The following is a 14,195-nucleotide window of genomic DNA, read 5'->3' as shown; positions in this document are numbered from 1 at the left end:
TCTTCACAGGTTTAAGAGATTGGTTGGCTTGCCCAAAGCAATTTTACTTGGCTCATTGGAAAACTGAAGTTACATTAAATTACATTGGCTCTTTGAAGTTACATTAAATTAGAATAGAATAGAATAGAATAGAATAGAATAGAATAGAATAGAATAGAATAGAATAGAATAGAATAGAATAGAATAGAATAGTTCACTTGGAATGAATGACCGCGTTTCTCCTCTCCCTCTACATGAACATCTGTTACAAGTTCAGTTATCCACAACATTATGCTCTGAGGCCTCTGCAATTCAGGGCTACATAGCTGCAGAATTTTCCACAGAGTAATTCCAAGTTTTAAAGAACTGTTTTGTAGATTAGTTTCCACCAAAAGCAAAATATGATCTTAGTCTACAGGATACAAATGTATTTAAAAGCAAGAACAGAATGTGCACTGAAGAACTATCTGATAAGATAAAACAACAGTCTGAACTCTGAAAGAAATCTCTGCCAGCCATCTGAGCATATAGATCTGAGCATCATCTTCCAAATGAGCTCTAGATGCTTTGGTTACGTAACTCCACAACTGCAACTCTGACAAAAAAAAATAATAAAAAAAATCCATGAACTGAATCTTTTGCTGTAAATGAAACAGTTACCTTTTGTTTAATTTGCTTTTCCTGTTGCCTCTTCCTCTGAAAATTTCATCCTTTTCAATGGATTGAAACGCACATCTGCACAGTTTTGACCCAGGCAAAGCAGAGATGACTGAAGAACAAAATGTAGAACCCAATTGTCAAATGGGGGGCGATGGATGTCTACATTGACAAGGTAACTCACCTGAAGAACAGTTCTGTAGCAGAAACCTGCATAGATTACCTAACAGAATTCAGCTGCAAAATCCGTCTTTCTGGATGCTCACAAGAACATTATGCACAACGTTGCCAAGACAACACAATGGAAACTGAAGACAGGGGACCAGACCATGCTGCTTGGAGACCACATTAATAAACTCTTCTGCTTAAATGATTGTAGTAGGAAATAATTCATTGAAATATATTACACTGTGTATATTTTTTATACTGATTTCAATGGTACAATTTTCTGTTTGTATAGTCCCAATAAAATATCAGTATGACCAGTAGTCCTGTGGAACTAGAAGTGGCACAGGTTGCCCAGAGAAGCTGTGGATGCTCCATCCCTGGAGGTGTTCAAGATCAGGCTGGATGGGGCCTTGGCCAACCTGGTCAAGTCGGAGGTGTCCCTGCCCGTGGCAGGTGTGTTGAAACTAGATGATCTTTAAGGTCCCTTCCAACCCAAGCCAGTCAGTGATTCCACGAAAACTGAAAACATGCACAATCTTCTCGTAGTTCTGCCTCTTAGTGAGCTGACAGTCAGAACACTTAAGGCAATCGTATCACAACATGAAACAGCTGATTCTCCAACTTGAACCCCCTACGCTTGCATGCTCTGTAACTTAGATTCCCGTAGTATAAGAAGTACACAACCAAAAATAAATAAAAAAGCCCCCCAAAAAACGTGTCTCTTGACTGGCATTTTATACACTTCAAATTTATCCTTGAATTTTTTCTTTGCATCCTATATTTATTATGAAGAAGTGGAAATCTTACTTGCTAACTTCTAAAAATGTCAAAAAAAGTGTAGAAGACTCATTTTATTTCTTTCTGCTACAAATACTGAATAGCTACCATGGAAGCAGCTAGGAATATTTAACACAAGCTTTCAGAGTGTCTGTGCTTCCGTAGCTCTTCACACCTTCATTGCTGTTTTTTTTTTTTTAATTCTTGATTTGAAAGCTAGATCCAAAACCAAGGTAACCCACATTTCTTTGCGTACTGAGACCGCTCCAAAGAATTTGACACAGTGAGTACAACTTAAACATTGTTTAGGTTATTTCAAATAAATTTGGCAAAGTTCCTTGCGAAGCTCCTAGCAGGAATACTGAAATGCAGCATCATTCTCTATAAACATCATCACACACAGAGGCTTAGAACAAGGTCTGAAAGACACTTTTTGTTTTCCTTCACAAAAACTCAAAATACCACAAAACACGTGTAAATACGACATAAAAATCTATCTCTGAGCACAGAAAACTGTTTTCTAACATTGAATTTGCAGTGGCTTCCTGAATAGCTTGGGGTAGGCAAGATACTTATCTTTCTCAATTTAACGTCTGCCAGACTGGAATAACTTTAGTTACTTCACCAGGGTGTTGAAAGAATTAATTTACTTGTGTTTGCACAATTATTTTGAAGATGAAAATTGCTATTTAAATACTAAGTGCCATTTTGTATAAATAAGCAAAAACAAAACACCTGCACAAATCCAAAACAAGATTATCCTCTCCCTATGTACAGATGAGTACAGGATCTGAAAGGGCTGTTCTTTCTTTCACTGCCACATCTCCAAAGAAAACAGCAACTGCTTAGCAGTCCTTATTTCCTAAAATTGTATGTACCACTTATTGATCCTGTGACATGCATTGCACATCTTTTAAGATGTGCTTACTATGTTTGCAACACAAATATTCAAATAAAAAAACGTTATTGATGAAGACATTGACACAAATCAAAGCTGTAATCAATTGGGCTTTCCTGGTGTAAACACCTTGGAGGCCTCTAATGAAAGCTTCCTTTCATTTCCACTGTTTCAATTCACAATGATTTCATATACTCCATAAATCTTTCGAAGACAAAATGAAAGACTTTACCTAGATTTTTAAATAACTTTTATATTCCCTTTTCTCTTTTTTATAATATCTTAGCATGTCAAACTTCCTTTCACTCATTTCTGCCTCTAAATAGTGACTCAGTCACCTACACTCTGCAAAGCTGATCTCTTCCCTACTTAGCTCAGTCATAAGCAAGGTAATAGAAATTACTCCACCTTACAAGAAATACTGATAACACAGATACTAGACTCCTCTCCTCCACTATCTTCTGCTTTAGCCTCATTTGAAAGAGTCAACAACTAAGACAGAATTGCATTAATAAGACTACAGTATTCAGGTAAAACTAAGGTGCCAATATTTCTCACAGTTTTGTGATGTTCTTTGGAAGAATACAGACAAATATCAAATCTGGGAATATGTAATAATTTGCTAGATTATTAGAGGTAAAAAGCATTTTCATATGTAGAAATAAGCCATTAGCTTTCAATCCTGGGACTTTAAAAAGGTGAAAATTGACCAGCTTGAATTCTTGAAATTCTTGAATTCTTGAAAATTGACCAGCTTTCACGGATCCCCCAAAATTCTCTAGAGTAGACTCCCAGGGGACACTGCTCACTAGCTTCCCAAGGAGCTTAAAGCACACTCTTTTAAAACCCAGGGTGGCAACTCCGCTGACGTTTTCTCTGCTTACTTCAAAAATTTTGAACTCAAGTAATTCATGATCACTGTGGCCAAGACAGCCCCTTACTACCACGTCTCCCAAGGCCTTCCCTATTCTCAAACAACAGATCTGGGAGGGCTCCTTTCCTAGTTGACACACTTAGTATTTGTGACAAGAAGTTAATCTACAACATGCTTTATGATTCCCAGCCTTACTTGTTGTGGCGGTATGATATTCCCAGTTTATGTCAGGAAAATTGAAGTCCCATAAGGACAAAGGCAACTGATCAGGCAACTGTAGGCAACTCCTAATTGCCTACAGAATATCTCATGTATGCTATTGTCCTGGGTCGCCAATCAATGGTAGACACCCACAACATCTGCTTGGGTTTCCATCCTCTTAATCCTCACCCAGAGGCTCTCTACTGCATCATCCCTAACAGCCATACAGTCTTATCTCTCCCTTACGTACAATGCAACACCTCCATCTCACCTGCCATGCCTATCTTTCATGAGCAGTCAATAACCCTCCATTCCAGCACTCCATCATTTATTTTTAATTATGCGAAATATATGTGCAAAAACATACCTTAAACATGAAAGCTTCTCCAAACACAAAATTTTCTGGTGTGAAGAAGTCAAACATACAAATGTATACAATTACACCTGGAAAAATACAGAAATAATGCTAACTTTTCTTAAAGACAGGGATCAGATAATGCTTTTGTTTTTCTACATAGCTTTTAAAAAGGCCGTGTTTCAAATATATCCTGAAGTTATTTTTCAGACCACTTCCAAAACAAACACGCTCTTTCTGCTGAATTTTTATTTTCACTGTTAGCCTTGCCTATTTCAATGTTCATCGAAACACATAGCTGACCTACCAGCAGACTCAGGAACCAAGTCTGAAAATATTTCATCACCATATTTTGCAAATGATAGTTCAAAACACTCACCAGTTTGCCACCAGTGGTCTAAGACAGGTACCTTGAAGACTTTTTTGGACCATTCTAGTGTGTCCACATCACAGTTCTCACCAGCTACAAACAACATTCTGAACCTTTAAATAAAAATTAAAAAAAAAAAAAGTATTTGTCTTGATCTGGACAGGAAAGGAAAACAAGAAAACAAATTCAATAAACATCTGTGGCCTGTGTCCCAGATGGGATAAAGACAAAAGGGGAGGGAAGACGGTTATTCCTTGTATGCTCCATCCTACTGAGTAACAATTAGAATCTTAGCTATACTAATTTATGCTACCTGATATATCATGTAAAAGAAGCTTTATTTTCAGAATTCAAAGATCTCGGGAGGCCAGTGGCAAACAATTGTCAATGGAAGTAAAGAATAGTTAAATACCTTGTACACAGGATCTAGATAGATACCTCTCAGGCAAAACATAATTACAAAATACCAAAAATATAGCAGAAAAATTAGTAAAGAAATAAACAGAACAAATAGGAAATACCTGTAGCATAACTCTTAGCTTTAAGTTGTTAATAATGTTCTATTTAAACAGATCTTAATGCTTTTTGAGTTGTTCAGTCATCTTTTTAGAAGCCTTTGGAAATGTTTTTTGTGGAGAAACAATAGCAGCTAAATCCCTTTTCCCGCATAGACAGAAGCTATTTACTTATAAATAATAAAAAAAAAAAAAATGCAATTCTACCAGATAATGTCAATCTCATAACAATAGTACTGGAATTCAGCTTATTTGGATGGATACTCTGCAGCCAGTTTTGGCAGAAAAGAAATGCAACACCTGGCAGTCACAACAGGTGCAATCTCCATTTTTGTACCACTAAATTATGCAGTGATATACGCCTGGGCAATAAACCCCCCCACAGTCTTAATCTTCATCACCTTTTATTGGATGTTCTGTCACACTTTGTTGTCCTTCCTTAAACATTACAAATTCACTTCACGCCCTGTTTAGTATGGCAAGGTCCTCTATGTCAGCTGTAGCTTTCTTAAACATGACTATTTGTACTTAGAAGTGAGACGTTACAGTATATTACTGCGTGCTGCCAAGGTTTCGATCTTTGTAACACTTGTACAATAACTTTATTCTTGTCATAGCAGATTTTTTTTCACTTTTAATTTCCTAACAAGCAACTTAAAATTGCATTTAAACTCATGGATACTCATGACACTGACCAAACATCATCATCTAATAAGAAGGTACTGAAGTGAAGAATGATTTATGGTCTTGCCCCCGCACCTCCAACAAAAAAATAAGCAGTCATCTTCAGGTAGAAACACAGAACTTTGAATTCAGGTTCATGAAGTACAGATGAAAACAAATGGCCAACTATGCTGAGATGAACCACTCATTTATATTCAGTACTGCAGCATTAGTATATGCCTGGTTTTATAATCTATTTTGTGACAGCAATGCATACTATTTATCTTATTTGATTCTTATCATAAAAAAAAAAGTGTCTAAGCTGAACTAGTTCTCTAGGCTTCTATAGTCCACAAAAAGAGTAAGAGGCAACTTTAGAGAGTAATTTACTTTTGGAGCTTCAAGTAGCCCAACAACAGACCCTGGCATTAAAACTACTCCAAAATACCCCCTAGCTTTCTTTGCAACACACTCCGCCAAAGGACCACCCCCATCAAAAAAAAAAAAAAAAAAAAAAAAATTAAAATCAGACCATGTGTCTGAGCGTATTGTCCAAACACTTCTTGAAATCTGGCAGGCTCCGTGCCATGACCACTTCCCTGCGTAGACTGTTCCAGTGCCTGACCACCCTTTTGGTGAAAAACCTTTTCCTGATGTCCAGCCTGACCCTCCCCTGTGGCAGCTTCAAGCCATTCCCTCGGGTCTTATTGCTGTTCACCAGAGAGAAGCTGCCTCTCTGCTCCCCCTTGTGAGGAAGGTGTAGACCACAATGAGGATTCTCCTCAGCCTCCTCTTCTCTATTTCAACTGCCTTTTCATCCTGGTTGGGCAGTCTGTAGCAGACTCCCATGACATCTGCCTTGTTGGCTCTCCCCGATTCTTACCCATAAACACTCAACCTGATTGTCACCATCATTAAGCTCAAGACAGTCAAAACATTCCCTAACATACAGGGCTAGCCCACCACCTCTCTTTCTGGTCCTATCCCTTCTGAAGAGCCTATACCCACCCACTACAGCACTCCAGTTGTGCAAGTCATCCTACCATGTTTCTGTGATGGCAGCTATATCTGTTTTCCTGCTGCACAATGGCTTCCATATCCCCCTGTTTGTTTCCCATGCTGTGTGTACTGGTGTAGATGCACTTCAGTTGGTTTAGTGATCCCATCACCTTTCTGTGGGGAGAAGCCCTAATTGCTACATGACCTTTCTCAGGCACTTCCATGATTTCTAACCCATCAATATGCCTTGTGTCTTTGCTGTCACATGGCTCTCCATCCCCTACCTGGCAGCAGACTGAAGGGCTTTGCTAGCACGCTGTCCCACAGCCACTGACATACCACCCCCTGGCTTATCTCTAGTGAGCCTGTTTTTATCCCTTTCCTCCTTCAAATCTAGTTTAAAGATCTCTCAGTGAGCCCTGCTAACTCCTGTGCAAAACCCCTTTCCCCCTTTGAGACTGGTGAACCCCACTGTTGCCAGCAGGCCTGGGGTCATGTAAAATGACCTGTGATCAAAAAAACAAAACAAAGTTCTGCTAACAACACCAGGCTTGGAGCCAGAGATTGATCTGCTATCATTTCCTGCTTCTCCCCTCATCATTCCCTGCAACTGGAGAGATAGAGGACAAAGATACTTGTGGTCCTGATCCCTTAATGAGTTGTCCCAAAGCCCTGAAGTCTCTCTTGATTGCCCTTGGACTTCTTGTTGGAACTTCCAGGTTACTCTGGAGTATGTATTTTCATACAAGGTACAGATAAAATATAGAAAGCCTTAAAGCAAATGTGTAAGCAAGCAGCTTTTACATCAAAGAAGCACAGTGAAGATATTCGAAGATAATTAGAAGATAATGAGTGTGTCCCCAGTCTTGCACAAGAATGCATTTTCTTTGAAAGCACAAGCCATTGCTGACAATAACAGCTAATAGCTAAGTGGGAGTTACGGAACAGATAAAAGTTTATGATAGAAGAAATCAAAATATTGTATAAGTAAAAAACACATATTGTATTTTCTGAAAAGTTTTTTAAGACTCATGTTTACATTCAGGACACTCCTGTTAAGCACTGCTAAATTTACTTTGCATTGTATATCCTGTAACTAGGCATGCTAAACACAAAATTTCAGCTTTGATTTAAAAATTAAATTTATGAACTTATTAACTTTATAAATTGTTGAAAAACTCTGTTAAGTGTCCTTGTTTTAAAAGCAGGGCTAACAATACCCCAATATCTTAAAAGGCTTGCCAAAAAGTTAAGTCAGTGTGTTATCCCCTGGACCAAAACCAGAATTCCTCCTTTTGAATTCCGCGCTTTAATAATCAGGCCTGGATCTGCAGGCTCTAGAGCAATCCTATGTTGTGGGAAGGACTGGGACCAGCTCTTTGGACAACTTATGGTTCAAATCCATCAAAAAGAGTACAAGAGAAAAGTGCCATAAGCCTAACAAAGTGTAAGGATATGAAATTATCTTCTCCTATCAAACAGTAGAACAAGAGAGACAGCAATGGTTATAAAACGTCCTGCTGTGAACAATTTTTTAACAATCTACTTAAAACTTCACAGCGTGTCAATGCACCTATTATTGCAATCATCTACCACTGCAATGCATTTAATGGGAAAGAAGGATCATAAAACCTCTCTAAGTAAACATGTCCTGCACTGTCATTCTGAAAACCTACACTCCTAACATAAATTTCAGTTCAATCCAGACTTCAGACCCTATTCAGGAGTCCAGTGGACTGGATGTGAAGTACCCCCCCTAATGCAGGGGACAGATCAAGGTCCCTAGTGGCCCTAGCACAACCTAAGTTGTTCAGCACAGTGTGTACCTTTTCATACTCCAAGCACAGAAGAAACCACATAGGCAAAACATTGCCCCAGAGCAGGAGCGTTCACATGGGTAATAATCTCAGTTACATTATTCAAGATTAAAAGATAATAAAAGTGTTTTTAACTCTGAAATGTATATACCAGTTTTTCCTGGCAAAGAAAATCTCTGCATCACACTAAATAAGCTTCCCCTCCCCCCCTTTTTTTTGTCTGAATAAACAGCGAGGAGGTTAATTTGCACTTCTTTACAGAAACTGGAAATAGAGAACTCTTACTAATTCTTAATGCACCTGGAGACTGTAGACACTTAAATATGTAACAAATAAATAAATAAATAAAAAAATTGAGATCTTTTATTTTTGCTCTCTTGGTGTCTTCGTTCGTTCTTCTCCCCTAAACAGATTTTACCTTGTTCATGACAATCCAAGCACTTGAGGTTTGGGTGACAGAGTCAGAAATGCAGGACATTAAAAGCAGCTCAGCTCCTTCTCCCAATGCAGGTGAAGGGGAGTTCCACAAAGACTCTTCATAAATTCAGCTCAAGACTCCAATAGGAATGGCCATACATAAACTTCAGTAGCACAGAGTAGGGGGTAGCAGAGAGCACTGCATACTGTACTTCAATTGTTCTAGATTCTGAGTCTTAATCACATCTCCTCTAGCAGCACGTGCGAGACATGAATTATGTGAGAAAGCATTTCTTTCTAACAGCTTTGAATTTGCTACTTTAATTTCAGATCCCCTTGTTCCTGTGTTATGTTTCTGTGTGAGACAGAAACTAGCAGTTACTAATTGACTTTATATCCATTATTTCTGAACACATTTTAGGCAGCCTTCTATTTCCTTCTAAAGCAAGCACATTAATATCTGGTATCAGATGAACATGCTTCAGTCTCCAGATTCTCTCGGTATAAAACGGCAGAACATTCAAAACTGACCTAAGGCAAAGAAAGCCAATTACGCTATGGAACACAAGCTACAGATTTCTACTCGTATCTTAATCTAATCTGTAGTGTTATTGCCCCATTTCATGTGCAATGTCAGTTGTCAGTCATTTGGAAATCAGACCTATACAGTTCATAAGAATTAAGTCAATTAAAAGATGAAGTGTGATTCTAAACAGGGGAAGAGTCAATGGGTCGACGTTACAGAGTTAACTTGTGAAGATGAGAACAGAATCCACAAGCCAACCAGAATACACCCAGGTCATGGAATTTGGGTGTTCGCTGCTTTTCGAACACAACAGGCAGCAATGATTAGATGGCCTGCTTAGCAGCACTGTGAGTTATCATAAAAACAGGTCTGCTACAGATCCTGTAGCAATATGTGGTTGAACAGGGCTTTTATCCTGTAGTAATACAAATTAAAAATTTCTTTTGCTGTTTAGCATAAGTCATGTTTAAGACACAGGTGATGTTTTGAAAGCAAACAAATTTCAAGAGTTGACTCCAAAAGCCAACAAGGATTTTGAAGCAGGCACACTATAACCTTTGGAAACATCACACATAATTTTGTGCAGTTGTCAGTGATGCCGCCAACATTAGTTTTTAACAGGGACTTATTTAACTTATTTCGAAAGAACAAAAATCTGTTCATCATTCAATTTACTCTTGTAAATCAAGTACTCCCTTGTATACTGGAAGCTGGCATTGTCCACCACCTCTGTACCTTATCAGCAATATTTTTTTTTTTTTTTTAAATCGGATTTAAAAATAAATCGCCTTAACCTATTTCAGTTTTTAATAGAATTTTTCAGGAATTAAATGTAACATGGTGGTACCCTCTTTCAGGGATGCATTCCTAACCATTTGACTTAGAGTCTCTAGACTAAATAGGAATACATTTTACCCCAGGTGGGAGACAGACATCCCACTTCACAGATTAGGCACCAAATAATGGAGAAGAAAGTATCATAGATCAAGAGTATCAAGTAAAAGTAAGTCTTAATCCAAACTGAAACAGAAAATTATCTTGACCTTGGATGGAAAAGTCCATCTAAATAACACCCAAAAGCAAGAATTTTCCTAGAAAGAAAATTTTAATCATCTGTTGGATTCGATTTCTTAAGAATTGAAGCTTAACCTATAAAATAACACTCACTGTAACTAGTTGGACATTAATATTGAAATCATTATAGGATAGCCAGTCTAATTTAAGCACCTTTCCCAATTCAATAATATACACCACAGTATCACACATAGCCAGGAAGTTAGAGCCATGACTAGACATTACAGTAAGATAGTCCTTACCTAACATGGAAAGAAAGGCACGTAGAAGACTGTCAGCACTACGCTAAGAAGACTTATAGCACTACACTGGGATTCAGAGAACAGTCACTGGACTTGGCTTTTTTATCACAGGTGCAAAAGGCTTTGGATTTTGCATATAAGTGACTAAAGACAATCCACAAGAATACAAGATACTAAATGCTTCACTAGAGGAGAAGTTGCATACCAAAAGATTGCATAGCCCAAAGACAAATGAATTATGAGATGACTAAATCTGCGCACAAATGGAGAAGCTCATGAACTACGCACTGAGTAGGAATGATGAAATACCTCTTTACATCTGGGGCAACTGCTATCAGCACAGGGACTCTAACTTGCCTGGAATTCTTTGGTCAGAAAATGCAACAACTTACAGAACAGGTTAGCAGATTTTCTAGTCAATTATTACTCTAATTACACACTGACTCATTTTAGTCACTGCCTAAAAAAATGCTGAGGAATAGCAATTAAATTTTCTAGCATATGTATCATTTTCTTGTCACTAAACATCATAGAAGAACAGGGCATTAGGGTCCCAAACGAGCTTGTTCCCCATTTCATGGAAGGGAAATGATTGATGACAACACTCAAAATAGATGGAAGAAAGTAATGATGAACTTGTAATGAATACATGAGGAATAAATCCAGCTTATTGATAAACAAAACTTCCCAGAGCAATTATGAGAGTGGAGGTCTAATTAAGCTACATGACTTTACATCTTCCTTTTCTCTTTGGAGAAGCGTGACAAAAGATGTTCATGACTGAATACTGCCTACAATCTGACATGGCCCTTGTTTGATGCTGAGCAAATTATTCAGGTCCAAGATTGCATCTGGTCTAAAACCACATATTTTTCTTTTTTAGAATATTTGGCATACAATGCTGAAACATGATTTGTAGAAGTACTAAACACTCACAGATGCATCAAGTCAATGTGAGAGGCATTTTAACCACAAAATACTAATAATGTATTTTAACCATACCATGCTAAAAACTCGGAAATAGTGGTAGTTCAGTGGCTCGGTCTGGGTATGCAAAATTAATAGAAGACTTTGACCTTAATCTCTCTGTGCCTCAGCTTCTCATCTGCAAAACACGGATAATACCACTCTCTCATCTCACAAGGGATTTGTGAGGATGAACTCAGTCATGATTTTGAAGCATGAGGTAGCACAGTGATAAACACTTTAAAACAGCATGAAATAGCAACATATAACCATAAGCAGTAACTAAATTTTAGGGAGACAGATATTGACTAGCTGCTGATTAAATGAACACTGAAGATCCTGTGAACTCAGAGAAGTGGGAGGTCACGTGGGAAAACAGTATGGGATCGTGTAATCCAAGTCTGTATTACAGGGTATGAACACAGTGGAGTAAAATGAAGGTTCAGTAAGCAATCTTAACTCACTAAGAATTCTTAACCTTAGTCTTCTTTTTAATGAGCAATTAAAGAGTCATCTTTTTAATAGCTTGCCTTTCCTCCAAACTATCAATATAAATTCACAAGCAAATACACGTACACCTAGACTATATTTGAATTCTGCTATACAGAGGTGGGCAAAGCCCCAGACATTGCTATTCTTAGCTCATCTAGTCTGCTTCTGTAAGAAACTGCTTCCAGTGTATCCTTAGTTCACCTTTTCAGAGAGTACTGCTTTCCCAGGGCTGCCTCAGGGTCCTGCTGACGGATTGCTCTAATTGCAGTTGGTGAAGTAAAGAGGGCAGCTACTTCATGCTCTGCTAGCACGCAGAAACAGGCACCAGCATCTGGCATTCCCACAGGCTTCCCCTATGGAGAGAATAATTTAAAATGTCACAGGATAAAAATACTTCATAATTCCTTGACAGTTCAAGGCTTTAACATGTAATAGTAGCGGTAGCACAGCAACTGAACTAATTTCAAGTAAGACTTTAAAGAAGGGTTTGTTAAAAATAATAATAAAGCAAGCGTACTCACTTGCAGAAATAAATTTCACAAGCTTTGGGCACAATCTCTTGAATGACCAAAGGACATACTAGCTGCTACTGAGAAAAATAGGACAAACGGACAAGCAAATGAAAAGACAGCCTCAAACAGATGTTATCACACTGCCAGCAGAGGGAGTCATGCCTACATCTGTCCTTACTGTGAAACAGGCTGTAAAACGTTTGGAGTCCCACTGAACTAGGAGTCTCTGGATACAGTGGCACGTCAGCCATATACCCTTTTTGTCACTTAGGATTTGTCTCTTGTTTCTGGAAAAATTCCCACTCAGCTGCTTACAACTGGTTTATTGGCATCTTTGTGCTGCTACTGCATGTGAAAACTGGAGAGAAGCCAAAGACCCCTTTAACCGTGTTAGTGTGGTATCTGTTGGATTTGTTTGTTTGTTTTTAGAAAACTAAACATTGTCTTGAGCTACAGGGCACAGGCGGGAAAATTGTAAACAGAAGTAATTGGACATGACAAATTGTCCACTGGTAAATAATAATAATAACAAAAAATAATCAAAAATATTTTTCTGTGGTGCTGCAAATATGAAAAGCAGTCAGCACAGGATCACCTAACAACAATCTTTCTGTATGTGTTACTGGAATGAACGAATTGCTTCATACGTATATCAAAATGATGAAAAGATGTTGTTAAAGTGGAATGGTCTTTAGCTCTACAGGTATTGCTACATAACCTTTTCGCTAGAAAGGCCAAGCTTGGAAGATGAACTTTGACAAAGCATACAAACAAGATAGGAGAAACAAATGCTTTTCATAATGCAAAACACAGCTTTGTCAATGCGTTATGCAGGAAACCACGAATAAAGAGAAAGTTTCACCACTGAAAATGTCACCAATTTTACAGCAGTTTACCAGCCACAAAACAAATTTGTACCTCTACCAGCCTTGTGTAAATGCAAATTTGGAGTGTGTCCTTCCTAACAAGCGTCACCTACGTTCATGTATTTTATTACTTTCAAGAGCTGCAGGCACAACTTTGAATTCTTTACCAGCCACAGGCAGTACGGTCTGGACATCTGCCAGTAATGTTCAAGAAACTTTTATTTCTTTTGCTTTTTTCCTCTGAAGCAGCACATTTGCAATAACACAAACATAATACAACAGATAGATTAACAGGTCCAGTGAAAAAAAGTAACATATAAAACTAATTAATACTTTTCAATTTGTCGAAATGCAAATGGAACACAGGCATTTGAATACCTTGAAGAGTTTACTAAATCCCATATTTTTATCGCAGTAAGAAGGCACTAACAGTAAATGCCTTTACAGAAACACACACAAATCAGGTTTGTTGCCCCATCCCAACACAGCAAACTGCCTGCTGGCTGTGACGCAGGCTTCCAGGTATTCCTTTTCCCTCTTCCTGCCTTCCCCACTGCAAATCCCCCCATGCTCGCTGGGCACCAGCTGCAAGACCAACAATAGCCAGCTGGCAATTTCAAGAGCGCAGGATGCCGGACCGAGGCTGGCCACCTACTGCTGGCTTTGCAGCCCTATGGTGAGCTACTGCTGGTGAGAGCAGCGCCGCAGTGGAGGATGGCTGCAAAAGGAAAAAAAGCAGGGCAAATCAGAAGGCACAACTGAAGCCTTTTTTTGTTTTTTTTTTTAAAGGATAGAGGAGGTGATGAGAAGCAAATGAAGAGAGAATA

General features: G+C 38.4%; 1 protein-coding gene across 1 annotated transcript in view; it reads right to left on the bottom strand.

Annotated features, from left to right (window-relative positions):
- ACSS3 (acyl-CoA synthetase short chain family member 3) overlaps positions 1–14,195 on the bottom strand; it is a 51,181-nt gene that overhangs the window by 26,095 nt on the left and 10,891 nt on the right. Inside the window, exons 4-5 of the mRNA XM_040544772.1 lie at positions 12,192–12,343; positions 4,289–4,392 (exon numbers count right to left, since the gene is read on the bottom strand). Of these exons, the coding sequence (XP_040400706.1) occupies positions 4,289–4,392; positions 12,192–12,343 (256 nt within the window). The remainder of the gene's footprint in view (positions 1–4,288; positions 4,393–12,191; positions 12,344–14,195) is intronic.

The sequence above is a fragment of the Cygnus olor genome, chromosome 1 (genome assembly GCF_009769625.2).
Source record: "Cygnus olor isolate bCygOlo1 chromosome 1, bCygOlo1.pri.v2, whole genome shotgun sequence".
In the NCBI taxonomy this organism is placed as follows: Eukaryota; Metazoa; Chordata; class Aves; order Anseriformes; family Anatidae; genus Cygnus; species Cygnus olor.
This window is presented reverse-complemented; position numbering and strand designations above follow the sequence as displayed.